The 19,769-nt window shown below is 49.1% G+C and overlaps 1 protein-coding gene across 5 annotated transcripts; it reads right to left on the reverse strand.

Annotated features, from left to right (window-relative positions):
• Window positions 1-3,148: 3,148 nt before the first annotated feature.
• On the reverse strand, window positions 3,149-18,636 carry si:ch211-230g15.5 (bromodomain-containing protein 4B). 5 transcript variants are annotated; one of them, XM_042308672.1, is made up of 12 exons: window positions 18,047-18,636; window positions 16,378-17,204; window positions 15,203-15,352; window positions 14,638-14,709; window positions 14,140-14,350; window positions 12,877-14,013; window positions 8,701-8,954; window positions 8,415-8,574; window positions 8,207-8,318; window positions 7,173-7,293; window positions 6,794-7,010; window positions 3,149-3,875 (listed from the first exon to the last, which is right to left on the reverse strand). In XM_042308672.1, exons 2-12 carry the CDS (start codon window positions 16,765-16,767, stop codon window positions 3,721-3,723), a joined length of 2,979 nt encoding a protein of 992 aa, XP_042164606.1. In that variant the 5' UTR covers window positions 16,768-17,204; window positions 18,047-18,636; the 3' UTR covers window positions 3,149-3,720. The 5 variants fall into 5 exon arrangements, with proteins under 5 accessions (XP_042164606.1, XP_042164607.1, XP_042164608.1 ...); XM_042308673.1 differs by having other exon boundaries at window positions 17,988-18,636; XM_042308674.1 differs by lacking the exon at window positions 18,047-18,636 and adding an exon at window positions 17,556-17,702.
• Between the last annotated feature and the right edge of the window lie 1,133 nt (window positions 18,637-19,769).

Genomic DNA, 19,769 nt, shown 5'->3' on the forward strand with positions numbered 1-19,769 from the left:
TGGTTAGAGGCAACTTCCTTCAAAAACAAACACACACACACACACACACACACACACACACACACACACACACACACACACACACACACACACACACACACACACACACACACACACACACACACACACACACACACACACACACACACACACACACACACACACACACACACACACACACACACACACACACACACACACACACACACACACACACACACACACACACACACACACACACACACACACACACACACACACAAACAAACAAAATGTGAGGATCTGGTGAAGCTCGACACACTGGCAGAACCCGGAGCCTGTGTCCTTGCGCTCCCGGCTTATCCATGCCCACACGTGTAGTCGCAGGTGCGCACCCTTTCATTGGTGGTTGTGGTGATGAAGCCTACCAAGCTGGCCACGCCCCCTCTCAGCTGCCTGCACACATGCTCTATAGAATGTACTGTCACAGGGACGAGCAAACAAAAATACATTACTTTCTTTCAGGGGGAAAACTGAACCGTCACAAAATATGGAAAAAATATATAGAAAAAGATTCACTAATAAATTAACCAATTCAAATGTCAAATGTATCATTAATTAAATTCTTAATAAAAATCTGGAGAAATGATACATCTCAGGCTGTATAGTTCCACAGTAAAAGGGGTGTGTTAGGGGCTGAACTTCAGAACTGAAACCATTTACAGCATTTCTATCCTTTTGGGTTGCTGCAGTTCAGTGTAGTGGCACTCTAACTTTGTCCACTAAGAAAACTCCAAATCAGTCACCAAAGATATGGGATAAAGGGTAGGAATTCAGTTCGTGAGTGATTCATACTGCACCATTCCTGTCAGTAGAAACCTTGAAGTGTCGAACAATGAAAATAAAGAGATCGAATCTAAAAAGGCTAAAAAGCAAGAATTTTGTTAAAATGTCAGTTGATATGTCAGTAAAAATTAAGGTGGACTAAAAATACAATGACATCGGGAAGGGGACTGTGGATCTGTCTAGTGTTTACCAAATTACATTTTATTGGCCAGATGGTGGCACTACAATAAGAGATTGAAAATGCACATTTTAAAAGGTCACACCCAGTAATGTGTATATATATGAATCTCTCACGTCGCTCTACAAAAATGTAGGAACAACGGGTGTTCCTGCCATGAGAAGGTACTAAGGTCATGAAAATAATAAGGTCATGAAATTCGCAACATCGATAGCCATGATGGATTTTCCGCCATTTGGAATTTTGTGAAAAACTCTTAAAACGCTACTCTTCTGGTACCGAATGACTGATCTGCACGAAACTTGATATGTGACATCTATGGACAAAGATCTTTCAAAGCAATATTTTACAGACTAGTACCTCAAATAAAATGGCCGCTATTGACCAATTGTCACGTGTGCTTCCTCTCCGGCCTTTAGGTCACCAGGCTGGCTGCTTGTTTACGGCGCACACCTGTCACCAGCGTTAAGCGCATTTGAGCATAATGACACTCACCTGGACTCCATCACTTCCTTGATTACCTGCCCTATATATGTCACTCCCTTTGGTTCCTTCCCCAGGTGTCATTGTTTCTGTTTCTTGTCCTTGCGTGGTTTGTATTATGTTCCATTTATTTAGACCACTCACTCCCTGAACTTGCTTCCCGACTTTCAGCGCATGTCATTATGCCAATAAACATTTATTTGGTTGTGGCCTGGTACATACATGCATTTAAATCAGCTAAGGATGTTCGCATTGTAGTTGGTAAACATGTTGCAAACACTGTCAAGACTCAACCTGCAAAACAATTCATATTGACCACACGGTGGCGCTATAACAGGCACAGGTTTATATCTCTTGATCGGTTTGACTCAGAATTATGAAATTTGGCACAAATGCTCAGGGACATAAGTCTAGCTAACCCATGTGATATCTCAGACACTACTGGCCTGATTTTGATGGGTGAATGATACGTCTTGCAATAGAGATTCGCCATTTACAAAATTACACTGATTGGCCCAAGGAGGGAGCTGCAGCATTCGAGGAGGACAACATGTTTACTGTTGCCTTGTTTTGATTAAATATGCCTATTATGGTGAAATTATAATTGTTGACAACACTATATTAGGCAACATAAATTGGTTAAACCACATTTCATGACCATGGGATCAATGAATCAATATTCATACTTTAAGGTGCAATATGCAGAAATCGCTCCACCATTTCCTGGTTGCTAAAATTCGAATAAATCGCCTAATTTCAGTTTATGTGACACAGTTTGTGACAAAACAACCTATTATAATGTAGAGAATCATTGTACCATATAGACCAGTGTGAAATATATTTTCCATAAAAATATAGTATTTTCAGCTGCTTAAAGTTGGGGTACAAACCAAAGCAAAAGGAGCAAAAACAAACTGTTAGAACAGGAAGCATAGAAATAGCGGATAATTGAATATGTTCGGACATACAAAATTACCCTAATTTGCTAAACATCAGTCCTTATTTAACAATACTTACCTACCTATAAAAAGCCATTGAAGCAGACCTAAAGTCATTTTTGCAATATTGTTCTAATGAGTAAAAAATTCTATGCAAATTGCCATTCTAATATGGAATTGCTTGTATGACCTTTTGACTTCTCAACCGCCTGGTAGTAAGTACTCTGTTATTTAAAAAAAAACATCAAGTTGAAAAAAAACCCATCTATTAGTTCTTGTTTGAGTTGTTAGTAATAGGAATTAAAGGTTAAATCATTTTTTCCACATATTTTTCAAGAAGAGACAGCTAAACTGTTAAAACCCATTTCAGCAGTGTTGAAATTGCCACTGGTTCCTGATTGGTTTGGCATAAACACGGATTGATTCAGCAATAATAGGTCTGTGCTGCTTTAGAAGGTTTTTCATGTATGAACTTAGACATTGTGGTCCAGAGAAGCATCAGTGATAGCAATATAAATATGATACATTGGTTTTTATGTCATTCATATGGAATTTTCCTTGATCATTGTTTCCATGAGTTGAGAGAATGTTGCAGCTGCCGTCTCTCTACTAGTAAACGTGACCCCTCACCTCCATCTGGTGGCAGGAGTTAGTAGTGAGATGGGTCGTTTTGCTAACTACCAAATATCATAATACCAATACCTAGGCAGTAAAACAATGTTCATAAATTAATTTGATTTATTACTGAGTTTTAAGAGGCAGAATAAAATAAAACATTATGTCATCTGACAAAGTTGACATGGTTAGGAGTCAAATAAGATCTAACTTGTTCTCAGAAGAGATCATATATAAAAACATAATCATTGATTTAGTTAAGACATTAAATTCCACAAAGTTATTTAAAAATGTCTGTGTATCAACTGTGTGAAATCAAAAACTATTTTACAATTTACATGTGATGCCACATTTTAAAATAATAACCAAATACAGAAATACATGATAATGTATATTACACATCCTTAATGAAATCGTTTGTTACACCCAATAGATGACATTGTAATATATGCACACAGACACAATAGAATAGAAAAGGTCCCTCTCCTCTCTCACTGATTCGCTCTTAGCTCTTTATCTCTCATCTTCGCTGTCCTTTGTTCCTCACCTCTCTCTCTCATCCCCATCAATCAATCACTCTTTTCCCTATCTCTTTCCACACCCAGCCCTCTTAACCTTTTTTTCTGTCTCCATCTTCTCTTCATCCCACCCACACTCCCACCTCACCTCCTTCTCTCATCTCTATCTGTGTCTGAGTGTGTTGATGTGGGCACAGATCTTGAGAGCTGGTCCCAATTTGATGTTCATGCTGGTCATCAGGTGGTCCTCAGTGAGCAGCAGCAGGGCCTGGCCGTCTATCTCCTGAATACGGAACGCCTCCGCAACCTCGACACAACCTAAAGAAAACATACACACACAGGTTATAACCTCCACACAACCTTAAAACAGCATACACACAGGTTATAACCTTCCCAAAACATTAAAACAACATCCACACAGGTTATAACCTCCCAACAACCTTAAAACAACATACAGCTAGGTTATAACCTCCCCACAACCTAAAGATAACATACATCCAGGTTATAACCTCTTAATAACCGTAAAACAACATTGGCCCCGGTTATAACCTCCCCACAACATACACACTGGTTTTAACCTCCAGACAACCTAAAGATAACATACACCTAGGTTATAACCTCTTCATAACCTTATAACAACATACATCCAGGTTATAACCACCCTACAACCTTAAAGCACCATACACCCATGTTATAACCTCCCCAAAACCTAAAGACAACACACACAGGTTATAACTTCCCCACAACCTTATAACAACATACATCCAAGTTATAACATCCCCACAACCTTAAAACACCATAGGTTATAACCTCCCCAAAACCTAAAGACAACACACACAGGTTATAACCTCCCCAAAACCTAAAGGCAACACACACAGGTTATAACCTCCCCCAAACCTAAAGACAACACACACAGGTTAGAACCCCCCCAAAACCTAAAGACAACACACACAGGTTATAACCTCCCCAAAACCTAAAGGCAACACACACAGGTTATAACCTCCCCAAAACCTAAAGACAACACACACAGGTTAGAACCTCCCAAAACCTAAAGACAACACACACAGGTTATAACATCCCCACAACCTTAAAACATCATACACCCAGGTTATAACCTCTCCAAAACCTAAAGACAACACACACAGGTTATAACCTCCCCAAAACCTAAAGACAACGTATAACCGACCAACAACCTATAGCAGGGAGATGGGTGAATGCGTGTCCTTGTGTGTGTGTGTTACGTGGCAGTGTGTGTATGTTTTACTTGGTAGTGTGTGTATGTTTTACTTGGCAGTGTGTGTATGTGTTACCTGGCAGTGTGTATGTGTTACCTGGCAGTGTGTATGTGTTACCTGGCAGTGTGTGTATGTGTTACCTAGCAGTGTGTATGTGTTACCTGGCAGTGTGTGTATGTTACCTGGCAGTGTGTGTGTTACCTGGCAGTGTGTGTATGTGTTACCTGGCAGTGTGTGTGTGTGTGTTACCTGGCAGTGTGTGTATGTGTTACCTGGCAGTGTGTGTATGTTACCTGGCAGTGTGTGTATGTGTTACCTGGCAGTGTGTGAATGTGTTACCTGGCAGTGTGTGTGTTACCTGGCAGTGTGTGTATGTGTTACCTGGCAGTGTGTGTATGTGTTACCTGGCAGTGTGTGAATGTGTTACCTGACAGTGTGTGTATGTGTTACCTGGCAGTGTGTGTGTGTGTTACCTGGCAGTGTGTGTGTGTTACCTGGCAGTGTGTGTATGTGTTACGTGGCAGTGTGTGTGTGTGTTACCTGGCAGTGTGTGTGTAACCTGGTAGTGTGTGTATGTGTTACCCGGCAGTGTGTGTATATGTTACCTGGCGGTGTGTGTGTTACCTGGCGGTGTGTGTATGTGTTACCTGGCAGTGTGTGTGTTACCTAGCAGTGTGTGTATGTGTTACCTGGCGGTGTGTGTATGTGTTACCTGGCGGTGTGTGTGTGTTACCTGGCGGTGTGTGTGTGTGTGTTACGTGGCAGTGTGTGTATGTGTGTGTTACCTGGCAGTGTGTGTATGTGTTACCTGGCAGTGTGTGTATGTGTTACCTGGCAGTGTGTGTGTGTTACCTGGCAGTGTGTGTGTGTGTGTCACCTGGCAGTGTGTGTATGTGTGTGTTACCTGGCAGTGTGTGTATGTGTGTGTTACCTGGTAGTGTGTGTGTGTGTGTTACCTGGCAGTGTATGTGTTACCTGGCAGTGTGTGTGTGTGTTACCTGGCAGTGTATGTGTTGCCTGGCAGTATGTGTGTGTGTTACCTGGCAGTGTGTGTGTGTGTTACCTGGCAGTGTATGTGGTGCCTGGCAGTGTGTGTGTGTTACCTGGCAGTGTGTGTGTGTGTTACCTGGCAGTGTGTGTGTGTGTTACCTGGCAGTGTGTGTGTGTTACCTGGCAGTGTGTGTGTGTTACCTGGCAGTGTATGTGTTGCCTGGCAGTGTGTGTGTGTGTTACCTGGCAGTGTGTGTGTGTGTTACCTGGCAGTGTGTGTGTGTGTTACCTGGCAGTGTATGTGTTGCCTGGCAGTGTGTGTGTGTGTGTTACCTGGCAGTGTGTGTGTGTGTTACTTGGCAGTGTGTGTGTGTTACCAGGCAGTGTGTGTGTGTGTTACCTGGCAGTGTGTGTGTTAACTGGCAGTGTGTGTGTTACCTGGCAGTGTGTCTGTTACCTGGCAGTGTGTGTGTTACCTGGCAGTGTATGTGTTACCTGGCAGTGTGTGTGTGTGTTACCTGGCAGTGTGTGTGTGTTACCTGGCAGTGTGTGTGTTACCTGGCAGTGTGTGTGTTACCTGGCAGTGTGTGTGTGTGTTACCTGGCAGTGTGTGTATGTGTTACCTGGCAGTGTGTGTGTGTGTGTTACCTGGCAGTGTGTGTGTTACCTGGCAGTGTGTGTATGTGTTACCTGGCAGTGTGTGTGTGTTACCTGGCAGTGTGTGTGTTACCTGGCAGTGTGTGTGTGTGTTACCTGGCAGTGTGTGTGTTACCTGGCAGTGTGTGTGTTACCTGGCAGTGTGTGTGTGTGTTACCTGGCAGTGTGTGTATGTGTTACCTGGCAGTGTGTGTATGTGTTACCTGGCAGTGTGTGTGTGTGTTACCTGGCAGTGTGTGTGTGTGTTACCTGGCAGTGTGTGTGTTACCTGGCAGTGTGTGTGTGTGTTACCTGGCAGTGTGTGTGTGTGTTACCTGGCAGTGTGTGTGTTACCTGGCAGTGTGTGTGTGTTACCTGGCAGTGTGTGTATAAAGTCCCAGACTTGCTCGACGCTCCACTGTGCAGGTAGGGAGTCACTAGAGGTCACAGTGGAGTTACTAGGGGTCATCGCTGGCTCTGAGGCCCTCCTCGCCCTCCGTGCCGCTCGGCGCTCCAGCCTGGCTGTCGTGGGAACAGCATGCCCCTCCTCCTCTTCGTTGTCACGGCGATGGGCGCTCCATATTTCACGGGGCTAAAATAGATTATGTTACAGGAGACGGAACATGTACGAACAGCTGGGCTTCAATTATAAAGGCTTCTATATGCTTATAACATGTTATAAGGCATTAAACCTGCAGGATATACCATAAAGTGTATCCCTGTGGAGTGACCTATTTGTTAAGTTGTAACTGACCAGTCGCAGTAAGAGAGGCTTCCCAGGGACAGACTCCACCTTGTTTATCTCAGAGCATCGCCCCTCTGGCTGGCTGCCAGCACTCAGGGCACGCAGACGCTTGGACAGCCCTACATTATACCTGGAGGGAGAGAGAGGGAGAAAGAGGATGATGATGTGTCCTTTCTCTGAGCTCTCTGGGGTTGAGATTTCCTTCCATGTGACGTCCTGTCTGACCACAGCCTGTGTGAGGGTGTTTATGTGTTTTTGTGTGTTTATGAATGTCTGTGCAGTACAACTGTAGTAAATATGTGGTGAAACAACATCACATACAACTTGCTGTCTAGACCAGGGGTTCCCAAACCTTTTTGGGCCGTGACCCCAGTTTGATTTTCAAAAATGTGTGACCCCACCATGTAAAAATATGTATATAATCAACGGCCAATGTTAACTTTTTTAATTGGGGCTATGACAGGCAGTGTGTGTGTGTGTGTGTGTGACAGGCTATTACAAATCAGTCTGACAGTACTTTTGAAAGTATTTCAATCTGAAGGAAGTATTGTGGTTTGAAGTGAAATGAGAAGTTCAGAAGATCATCAGGCAATCATTTGGTATGAACTTCTGTGTAGAAAAGAACATGATCATTGATGATATCCTCCCCCCAGTCTGATGCAGTGCCTGGTGTTGTCTATTCTGTTGTAATGAGTCCTGTGTGAATTGTAGACAGAAACAGGAGACACATACGTGTTCCTGAGAGTCTCGTCTTCCAGTGTTGGGGTCATAATATGTTGTAGTTTAAACCGTTGAAAAGATACAGTCACATTTGTATGAATGGAAACAGAAATCGCTCTGTTTATTGCAACTGTATCTAGTGGCTACCGGAGGTTACTGACGTTACCCCGGTTTTATTTCAACCCATTTTCAAATCAGGCAACCCCATATTTGTATTTATTATGGATCCCCATTAGTTCCTACCAAGGCAGCAGCTACTCTTCCTGGGTGTGTATTCTGTCACTATCTTGTTACTGTGTTCAGCCAATGGTAGTGCGGCTTACCTGCGGGCACAGGAAGTGGAGCAGTATCGCTTGGAGCGATGGAAGGAGTGGGCGTGGCCTCTCTTCCCACAAGACTCGCAATGTAACACTCCCCGATGTCTCTCTCTGGGACCTAGTGTGGTTTGGATTCAGACAGATAATTGAATTGAATATTGAATTGAATATTGATTCAATTGATTTATTGAACCAGGAGATTAAGGTGGTTTACCTGTGAGCGGGTCACTTGTAGCCACGCGCTCTTGTTCTGATTCGCTGGAATGTTCCGGTGGCTCTGGTGTGTCTGTCAACGGTAATAACTCGGCCCCCTCTATGTTCCCATTCTGGGAGATAGCCTCCTGCCCTCCCAACAACAGAGACGAGCGGTTCACCTGCACAAGTACACACACACGCGCATGCACACAAAGGTTATACTGTATATACTGTTAATTTATCAGTTTGTGACACCAACTAGACACCAGCTATATCCCCTGTAGGAATTGTGTGTTTGTGTTTACCGGGAATGCCTGCAGCCCCTCCTGTATGATGAAGCCCTCCACCAGGTGAGTTAAGACACGCCTCCCGCCCTCTGGCCAGACCCTCTGTGACCAAGGCTTGCGCTCCAATAGACTGAAGGTCTCAGGGCGGCTCTGTGATAGGCTGAGGCTCTCTGGGTGGGAAGGGCTAACAGGCAGGAGAGGAGGGGGGAGATCAGATGAAAGGGTGAGGAAGGGTGAGGCAGGGGGAGACTGAGAGGAAAGACTGGATAAGACTGGGGGGAGGAAAAAAGAAGAGGAAGACGGAGAGGAGAGGAGGAGCAGGACAGAGGAGGAAGACGGGAGGAGGGGGGAGAGAGGAGGAGTAGGACAGGGGAGGAAGATGGGAGGAGGGGGATAGAGGAGGAGCAGGACAGGGGAGGAAGATGGGGTGGAGGGGGAGAGAGGAGGAGCAGAACAGAGGAGGAAGACGGGAGGAGGGGGAGAGAGGAGGAGCAGGACAGAGGAGGAAGACGGGAAGAGGGGGGGAGAGGAGGAGCAGGACAGGGGAGGAAGATGGGGTGGAGGGGGAGAGAGGAGGAGCAGAACAGAGGAGGAAGACGGGAGGAGGGCCGAGAGAGGAGGAGCAGGACAGAGGAGGAAGACGGGAGGAGGGGGGAGAGAGGAGGAGCAGGACAGGGGAGGAAGATGGGGTGGAGGGGGAGAGAGGAGGAGCAGGACAGAGGAGGAAGACGGGAGGAGGGGGAGAGAGGAGGAGCAGGACAGAGGAAGACAGGGAGGAGGGGGAGAGAGGAGGAGCAGGACAGAGGAGGAAGACAGGGAGGAGGGGGAGAGAGGAGGAGCAGGACAGAGGAAGACAGGGTGGAGGGGGGAGAGAGGAGGAGCAGGACAGAGGAGGAAGACAGGGTGGAGGGGGAGAGAGGAGGAGCAGGACAGAGGAGGAAGACAGGGAGGATGGGGGGAGAGAGGAGGAGCAGGCCAGAGGAGGAAGACGGGGTGGAGGGGGAGAGAGGAGGAGCAAGGACAAAAGAGGAAGACAGGGTGGAGGGGGAGAGAGGAGGAGCAGGACAGAGGAGGAAGACAGGGAGGAGGGGGAGAGAGGAGCAGGACAGAGGAAGACAGGGTGGAGGGGGAGAGAGGAGGAGCAGGACAGAGGAGGAAGACGGGGTGGAGGGGGAGAGAGGAGGAGCAGGACAGAGGAGGAAGACGGGGTGGAGGGGGGAGAGAGGAGGAGCAGGACAGAGGAGGAAGACGGGGTGGAGGGGGAGAGAGGAGGAGCAGGACAGAGGAGGAAGACAGGGTGGAGGGGGAGAGAGGAGGAGCAGGACAGAGGAGGAAGACAGGGAGGACGGGGGAGAGAGGAGGAGCAGGACAGAGGAGGAAGATGGGGTGGAGGGGAGAGAGGAGGAGCAGGACAGAGGAGGAAGACAGGGTGGAGGGGGAGAGAGGAGGAGCAGGACAGAGGAGGAAGACAGGGAGGAGGGGGAGAGAGGAGGAACAGGACAGAGGAAGACAGGGAGGAGGGGGAGAGAGGAGGAGCAGGACAGAGGAGGAAGACAGGGTGGAGGGTGGAGAGAGGAGGAGCAGGACAGAGGAGGAAGACAGGGAGGAGGGGGAGAGAGGAGGCAGGACAGAGGAAGACAGGGTGGAGGGGGAGAGAGGAGGAGCAGGACAGAAGAGGAAGACAGGGAGGAGTAGGGAGAGAGGAGGAGCAGGACAGAGGAGGAAGACGGGGTGGAGGGGAGAGAGGAGGAGCAGGACAGAGGAGGAAGACGGGGTGGAGGGGGGAGAGAGGAGCAGGACAGAGGAGGAAGACGGGGTGGAGGGTGGAGAGAGGAGGAGCAGGACAGAGGAGGAAGACGGATAGAGGGGGAGAGAGGAAGAGCAGGACAGAGGAGGAAGACAGGGTGGAGGGGGAGAGAGGAGGAGCAGGACAGAGGAGGAAGACAGGGAGGAGGGGGAGAGAGGAGGAGCAGGACAGAGGAGGAAGACGGGGAGGAGGGGGAGAGAGGAGGAGCAGGACAGGGGAGGAAGATGGGGTGGAAAGAGAAGGAGGAGCAGGACAGAGGAGGAAACGGGAGGAGGGGGGAGAGAGGAGGAGCAGGACAGATTGGAAGACAGGGAGGAGGGGGAGAGAGGAGGAGCAGGACAGAGGAGGAAGACAGGGAGGAGGGGAGAGAGGAGGAGCAGGACAGAGGAAGACAGGGAGGAGGGGGAGAGAGGAGGGCAGGACAGAGGAGGAAGACAGGGTGGAGGGGGAGAGAGGAGGAGCAGGACAGAGGAAGACTGGGTGGAGGGGGAGAGAGGAGGAGCAGGACAGAGGAGGAAGACAGGGTGGAGGGGGAGAGAGGAGGAGCAGGACAGAGGAGGAAAACAGGGTGGAGGGGGAGAGAGGAGGAGCATGACAGAGGAAGACAGGGTGGAGGGGGAGAGACTTCCAGGACAGAGGAAGACAGGGTGGAGGGGGAGAGAGGAGGAGCAGGACAGAGGAGGAAGACAGGGTGGAGGGGGAGAGAGGAGGAGCAGGACAGAGGAGGAAGACAGGGATGATGGGGGAGAGAGGAGGAGCAGGCCAGAGGAGGAAGACGGGGTGGAGGGGGGATCCAGGAGGAGCAAGGACAAAAGTGTCAGGAAGACAGGGTGGAGGGGGAGAGAGGAGGAGCAGGACAGAGGAGGAAGACAGGGAGGAGGGGGAGAGAGGAGCAGGACAGAGGAAGACAGGGTGGAGGGGGGGAGAGAGGAGGAGCAGGACAGAGGAGGAAGACGGGGTGGAGGGGAGAGAGGAGGAGCAGGACAGAGGAGGAAGACGGGGTGGAGGGGGAGGAGGAGGAGCAGGACAGAGGAGGAAGACGGGGTGGAGGGGGAGAGAGGAGGAGCAGGACAGAGGAGGAAGACAGGGTGGAGGGGATTCAAGGAGGACCAGGACAGAGGAGGAAGACAGGGAGGCTGGGGAGAGAGGAGGAGCAGGACAGAGGAGGAAGATGGGGTGGAGGGAGAGAGGAGGAGCAGGACAGAGGAGGAAGACAGGGTGGAGGGGGAGAGAGGAGGAGCAGGACAGAGGAGGAAGACAGGGAGGAGGAGAAGGAGGAACAGGACAGAGGAAGACAGGGAGCTGGTCCAGGTCTGGTCTGTCCGGCAGCGGCAGAGGGGGAGAGAGGAGGAGCAGGACAGAGGAGGAAGACAGGGTGGAGGGTGGAGAGAGGAGGAGCAGGACAGAGGAGGAAGACAGGGAGGAGGGGGAGAGAGGAGCAGGACAGAGGAAGACAGGGTGGAGGGGGAGAGAGGAGGAGCAGGACAGAAGAGGGAAGACGGGAGGAAGGGAGAGAGGAGGAGCAGGACAGAGGAGGAAGACGGGGTGGAGGGGGAGAGGAGGAGCAGGACAGAGGAGGAAGACGGGGTGGATGGTTTTAGAGGAGCAGGACAGAGGAGGATCACGGGGTGGAGGGTGGAAGAGGAGGAGCAGGACAGAGGAGGAATGACGGATAGAGGGGGAGAGAGGAAGAGCAGGACAGAGGAGGAAGACAGGGTGGAGGGGGAGAGAGGAGGAGCAGGACAGAGGAGGAAGACAGGGAGGACGGGGGAGAGAGGAGGAGCAGGACAGAGGAGGAAGATGGGGTGGAGGGGAGAGAGGAGGAGCAGGACAGAGGAGGAAGACAGGGTGGAGGGGAGAGAGGAGGAGCAGGACAGGGGAGGAAGACAGGGAGGAGGGGGAGAGAGGAGGAGCAGGACAGAGGAAGACAGGGAGGAGGGGGAGAGAGGAGGAGCAGGACAGAGGAGGAAGACAGGGTGGAGGAGGAGAGAGGAGGAGCAGGACAGAGGAGGAAGACAGGGAGGGAGGGGAGGAGAGGAGCAGGACAGAAATAGACAGGGAGGAGTGGGGGGAGAGAGGAGGAGCAGGACAGAAGAGGAAGACGGGAGGAGTAGGGAGAGAGGAGGAGCAGGACAGAGGAGGAAGACGGGGTGGAGGGGGAGAGAGGAGGAGCAGGACAGAGGAGGAAGACGGGGTGGAGGGGGGAGAGAGGAGGAGCAGGACAGAGGAGGAAGACGGGGTGGAGGGTGGAGAGAGGAGGAGCAGGACAGAGGAGGAAGACGGGATAGAGGGGAGAAGGAGGGGGAAGAGTTCACAACACAAGTTAGTTTAAAGTTGAATTAATAGGCCAAGGCTAAAGGTAATGGTGGAGAGACGCTGGTACCTGCCTGATTGGTTGTCAGACTGATTGAACATGTTCTCACAGAGGTCCTCTTGGTCCACGTGGGGGAGGTCTGGGAATTGCTCTATGGGACGGTCTGATGGTCTCTGGATGTTTATGGGGGGTTCTGAGGGAGGGTTCTGAGTAGCCGGGTCTGCATTGAGCTGTGGGTCTATTATAGTCCCCTCCTCTCCTTTCATTGCATCTTTCTGTCCCCACTCCTGCTCCTCTACTTCCATCCTCTGTCTCTGCTTTTCCTCGTCTACTTCCATCCTCTGTCTCTGCTTTTCCTCCTCTACTTCCATCCTCTCTCTCTGCTCCTCTCCCTCTATCTTCATCCTTTCCTGCCCCTCCTCTACTTCTGTCATCTCTCTCAGTGTCTCAAATCCTTTATCTCTCTCCACCCATTTTTCCTCTCCTCCAGTCCCCTCTTTCTCCTGTCCTCCCACCCTCTCTCCTCTCTTATCCACATTCCCTTTCTCCTCTCCTGTCACCTGTCTGTCTCCTCCCACCCTCTCTCTATTCCTCTGCTCCTCTTCAATTCCCCCCATCATTTCTTCCTCTAATCCCACCCTCTCTCTCTCCTCCCTTACCCCCTGTCTCCCCACTTCTCCTTTCGGATCAGTGTGTCTGGCCTGATAATGGAGGTAGGGTAGGGGTGTGTTGGCTTTGTGGATGGAGGAGGTGGGAGAGGGAGAGGCGTGTTCAGAAGTCCTCTGTGGTTCGGCATCGAGCTGAGGTGGTGGGGATTCAAGAACCAGGTGCTTTGATTGGACAGAAGCTGGGGTGTGTGTGTTGGCAGCAGGCTGTAATTGGCTGCTGAGGCGGTGGGTGGAGCCAGCGGAGAGGGCAATGATTTGCAGCTGCCTTGATGCCGGCGGCAACCGATCAAAACAGGAAGTAGAACCCAGGGGACTAGAGCCTGAGCTGAGCTGTGATTGGCCTGGGGTGGTCTGTGTGGGTGGGGTTTGAGATGACAAACTGCTGGCTGGTCCAGTCCACTGTCTGCTGGGCAGGGCCTGTCCGGCAGCGGCAGCAGCGATTGGTTGCAGGGCCGGGCTGTGTCTCGGGGATGCCACCCTGTGGCCATTTGGAGAATGAAGTCTGGGTCTCAGAGGGACAGAACGCACAGAAGAGTAGAGAGCTGGAGAGAAGAGAAAAAGAGAGAGTAAGAAAAAAGAGAATGATTGAATGGTTTTACTGGACATTCTATAAATCACATGTCATTCCTCCTGAACATTCTACTCATTATCACATGTTTATGACTCACTTGGAGGTGGGACTGAGAGGTGCCGGGTGGGTGTGGTCTGTCTGTCTGTTACCATGGCACCGGGCTGGGGGCGTGGCCGGAGAGGGGGGAAAAGGGGTGTACGGGGACGAGAGATAGGAGAGTGGGAGGAGGAAGAGGGAGGTTTGAGACGTAAAGAAGGGGGGATTGTAAGAGTTCCAGGAGCAGAGGGGTGCAGGGTTAGACTCTGGAGCTATGGGAAAGGGAGGGAGGGAGGGAGGGAGGGGGAGGGAGGGAGGGAGGGAGGGAGGGAGGGAGGGAGGGAGGGAGGGAGGGAGGGAGGGAGGGAGGGAGGGAGGGAGGGAGGGAGGAAAATAAATAGGGAGGGAGAGAGTGGGGGTTGAGAGGGAGTTTAGTTAAACTTGTGAGACAATCACAATCTTCAGTGGTCTCTCATACACCTAACACACACTAACACACCTAACACACACCTAACACACACCTAACACACGCCTAACACACACATTCTGAACTGCTCACCTGAGCGGAGGCAGGGCAAGAGGAAGAGGAGGAAGAGGAAGGGACAGGCCGTACTGTAGAGGTGAAAATCAGCTAAGAATGAGAGAGCAAAAGATACTAAGAGAGAGGGAGAGAGAGAGAAATAGAGAGAGAGAGAGAGAGAGAGAGAGAGAGAGAGAGAGAGAAAGAGAGCGAGAGGGTGGGGGGGGTAATCTTGAACTGAGGAATGTTGAAAAAGGCTAGTCTGAGGGTTCAGCTTCAGGAGTTTGAAGTTGGTAGAAGTAGAGCTGACAGGTGTTGGTGTGTGTGTTATTACACACTATCAGTTGGTAGAAGTAGAGCTGACAGGTGTTGGTGTGTGTGTTGTTACACACTATCAGTTGGTAGAAGTAGAGCTGACAGGTATTGGTGTGTGTGTTGTTACACACTATCAGTTGGTAGAAGTAGAGCTGACAGGTGTTGGTGTGTGTGTTGTTACACACTATCAGTTGGTAGAAGTAGAGCTGACAGGTGTTGGTGTGTGTGTTGTTACACACTATCAGTTGGTAGAAGTAGAGCTGACAGGTGTTGGTGTGTGTGTTGTTACCATCTGGGTCCTGAGCAGCATCTGGTCTCGGCTGGAACAAGAACTCCGACCTAGGAGCAAAGCCTGCTGGGATACCCTCTGTCTGACAGACGAGGTGCTCTGATAGGCTTGCATCAGAGTGGGTGTATCCAGGGGGCGAGGGAAATGTATCTAACAGAGAGAGAGAGGGGTATTTTGGAGGTATCTTGAATACTGTACTCTAGGTTAAATGAAATTAAACCAATTGATCCAGGAATGGACGTGGTTGTCTGTGTAGTCAATTGTGTGTGAATTTGTGTATGTGTGTTTGTTTGTGCCTGTGTGTGTGTGTGTTTGTTTGTGCCTGTGTGTGTGTGTGTTTGTTTGTTTGTGCCTGTGTGTGTGTGTGTGTTTGTGTGTGTGTGTGTGTGTGTTTGTGCCTGTGTGTGTGTGTGTGTGTGTGTGTGTGTGTGTGTGTGTGTGTGTGTGTGTGTGTGTTTGTGTGTGTGTGTGTGTGTGTGTGTGTGTGTGTGTGTGTGTGTTTGTTTGTGCCTGTGTGTGTGTGTGTGTGTGTGTGTTTGTTTGTGCCTGTGTGTGTGTGTGTGTGTGTATGTGTGTTTGTTTGTGCCTGTGTGTGTTTGTTTGTGCCTGTGTGTGTGTGTATGTGTGTTTGTTTGTGCCTGTGTGTGTGTGTGTGTGTATGTGTGTTTGTTTGTGCCTGTGTGTGTTTGTGTGTGTTTGTGCCTGTGTGTGTGTATGTGTGTTTGTTTGTTTGTGCCTGTGTGTGTGTGTGTGTGTTTGTTTGTGCCTGTGTGTTTGTTTGTGCCTGTGTGTGTGTTATAGTGTGTTTGTTTGTGCCTGTGTGTGTGTGTGTGTGTGTTTGTTTGTGCCTGTGTGTGTGTGTGTATGTGTGTTTGTTTGTGCCTGTGTGTGTGTGTATGTGTGTTTGTTTGTGCCTGTGTGTGTGTGTGTGTGTGTATGTGTGTTTGTTTGTGCCTGTGTGTGTGTATGTGTGTTTGTTTGTGCCTGTGTGTGTGTGTTATAGTGTGTTTGTTTGTGCCTGTGTGTGTGTTATAGTGTGTTTGTTTGTGCCTGTGTGTGTGTTATAGTGTGTTTGTTTGTGCCTGTGTGTGTGTGTGTTATAGTGTGTTTGTTTGTGCCTGTGTGTGTGTGTTATAGTGTGCCGCTTTTGTTTAATTTTCTCTATTGTCAGTTACCTGTCTGCTGGCCGGGGTATGGAAAGGCGTGATTGGTGGAGAGGTGGGTGTGGGGACTGGCCTTGCGTTACCATTGGTCAAGGAGGAAGTCCCGGGAGCAGAAGACATGTTGCCATGGTTTACTGAGGAGGGGGGCAGAGAAGTGATGGCTGATACAGTGGGGAGGAGCGGGAGGGAGTGAGTAGAGGGGATGTAAAGTGGATGGTGGGGGAGTGAGGGGGAAAGGAACAGGTTTGTGAGTGACTTTAGTGGGGGCATGCGTGGGTGTAGGTAGAGAGGGTGTAAGTGTGGGGGGGGAGTAGGGTTGGGGATGAGTATTGTAGGGGTGACGGGGTTGGGAGTAAGTGAGGGGGAAGTAGGTGTACATGTTGGGGTGGGGTTGAGTACCATAGGGGTGAGGGTAGTGAGGGTTTTATGAGTGAGAGTAGGGGGAGGTGAGGGGTGGGATTCAGTTTAAGGGGATTGGGGGTAGGTGTAGAGGAGGAAGAGGGTGTGCATGTAGGTGAGGGTGAGGGTAGCAGAGGGAGTGAGGGTGTACTAGCAGAGGGAGTGAGGGTGAGTGTACTAGCAGAGGGAGTGAGGGTGAGTGTACTAGCAGAGGGAGTGAGGGTGAGTTTAGAAGGGCGGGGGGTTCAGTTTAGGGAGTAGGGGTGAATTTAGGGGGAGTAGTAAGGTTGTGAGCAGCTGAAGACCTATTGGGGGACAGGGGGCTGGGGCTCCTGGTGGGTCCCTCTCTGGTCTCTGTTCTCTCTCCCTCTGTCTCTGCTCTGCTCTGAGTGCATGTCTCCAAGGACGGGTCTGGCTCCATCCCTCTAGGATTCAGCATGCTGCAAGAGGACACACACAGTATCAGACCTCTGTCTCTGTTTTACATTGTAGTTAATGATTTCAGCTGCAGCTACAGAAACAGCGCCACCTTTGGTCAAATCAGGAACGTTTCCCAAATCTTCCCACAAAAGCGTTGAGACCTATGCACTTCAAATGTGTAACAAAGTAATGACTTAATTTATAATGGAAATATACGGGAATAATCATTGCCTTTAATTATCATGTTTACAATGACGATGCTTAGGCTACTTTGTCAACAAATATCCTGCCAAGAAAATCCCAACCTATTAAAAAATGTGGGTGCCATGGAATGTTCTATCAAAACCACCAAGAAATAGTAGCCTACATACCTAGGCCTGCCCAAACCAGTTGTGACGCATGCAGCCGAGCCTATTCTCTCTATCCATCAAAAAAGAGGAAATGTATGTTTGTTTATCTATAGGCTACTCCTTCTGTCAATATCAGTGAAAGAAGGCTGAACTGCGTTTCTGTAAATTACAAATGACAGTCAGTAGGCTAAAAGGGGCGTGCGTGTGACATATTGCGCGCTCCACTTCCTGGTATTAGAGAACACAGAATGTGTATTCAACAGCAGCACGTCATATCATCAGCCCCATAAAATGATCTTTATGACTGCGTCGCTTGTGACGAACCTGCTACAAATATAACGTGGCAGATAAACACTATCCTAATCAGACGCGGATGTTTCAACAACAAGTGTGAAATATATGCTACGAATATTTCAGAGTAGCTAAATGTGAGTTTATGATTAATAGAGTCACCCCAATGATTCATAAACGATCCCATCTGTGCTCCCCTTACCACCCCCACACCTCCATACCTGCCGGGGGTCTGTGTGGAGGCAGACCGCTCAGGGAAGCCAGAGAGTCGGGTGCGATGTGCCAGTCAGTCCGCCAGATGGGAGGAATGGAGATAGAGTACAGTAGCGTAGAGCTGTGACGCTCAAAGAGAGCAGAGAGCAGAGAGAGAGGCAAGACAGCACCACGCACAGTGCAGGAGGACCGCACTCAAATTGTGTGTGTATGTAGTGTTTTTTTAATGTCAATGTTAAATTCAATAAAAAACGTAATTTTTAAGCCCATGTTTTATTATCATACAAATATTTTACGGAGGGGGCACACTAACTGGGTCAGGTGCTTATGTCTATCTCCGTGCCCAACGAGGACTCGAACCAAGACGGACCCCCTGAACACATCGACAATAGACACTCATGAAGCATCGCAGACCAAGGCAAACAACTACTTCAAGGTCTCTGAGCGAGTGATGTCACCGATTATTGATAGCCATTTCCCACCAGTTACACTCACCCTCCTTTGTCCTCCATCTCCGCAGTAAACCCAGCAGCTGGGCAGAGCCCAACTAAGTGATATGGGTCAACAGCATCAACGTAACAGTATTACTTCCGTCCCTCTCCTTGACCCAACTTAAGCTCGAACCAGGGACCCTCTGCACACATCAACAACTCCCCTTCCACAAAGCATCGTTACCTATCGCTCCACAAAAGCCACAGCCAAAAAGATGCCTAGGACAGTAGATACTCTAGTCTAGTGCATGCAGTATTGTCAGTGGAGGAGGATTGTTAGTGTAGAGTGACATGCACCGCATTTGATGGGCAGGAGGTATGTTTGAAAATGTATTTTAATTAAGCTATGTAGCCTATTGATTCCTTCATGATGAATAAATAATATGAAAACTGCCAAGGTTGCTAGACTTTAGAAAAGCAAACAATTACTAAATATACAGAAAAAATATACAGTGCATTCGGAAAGTAATCAGACCCCTTCACTTTTTCCACATTTTGTTATGTTACAGCCTTATTCTAAAATGTATTAAATAGTTCGTTTTTATTCTCATCAATCTACACACAACACCCCATAGTCGACAAAGCACATGGGGGATTTATTTAAAAAAAAACTGAAATATACATTTGCATAAGTATTCAGACCCTTTACTCAGTACTTAATGAAGCACCTTTGTCAGTGATTACAGTCTCAAGTCTTCTTGGGTATGATGCTACAAGTTTGGCCCACCTGTATTTGAGGAGTTTCTCCCATTCTTCTCTGCAGATCCTCTAAAGCGTTGTCAGGTTGGATGGGGAGTGTTGCTGCTCAGCTATTTTCAGGTCTCTCCAGAGATGTTCGATCGGGTTCAAGTCCGGGCTCTGGCTGGGCCAGTCAAGGACATTAAGAGACTTGTCCCGAAGCCACTCCTGCGTTGTCTTGGCTGTGTGCTTAGGGTTGTTGGAAGGTGAACTTTCACCCAGTCTGAGGTCCTGAGCGCTCTGGAGCAGGTTTTTATCAAGGATCTCTCATCTTGAAAAAAACACATACTAAAAATGTGGAAATGAATCAATCCGCCATCCTTAACACAGTAGAAAAATTAACAATTTATTATTGAAATATTGAAATGGCATGGGCGACTGTGAAAAACAAATTGATACAATTTAAGGCCAAGTGGCAAACAATAATGCAGGCACTAGGGATGGAGGTGTGACCAGGCACTAGGGATGGAGGTGTGACCAGGCACTAGGGATGGAGGTGTGA

The sequence above is a fragment of the Oncorhynchus tshawytscha genome, linkage group LG29 (assembly GCF_018296145.1).
Source record: "Oncorhynchus tshawytscha isolate Ot180627B linkage group LG29, Otsh_v2.0, whole genome shotgun sequence".
NCBI classification, from domain to species: Eukaryota; Metazoa; Chordata; class Actinopteri; order Salmoniformes; family Salmonidae; genus Oncorhynchus; species Oncorhynchus tshawytscha.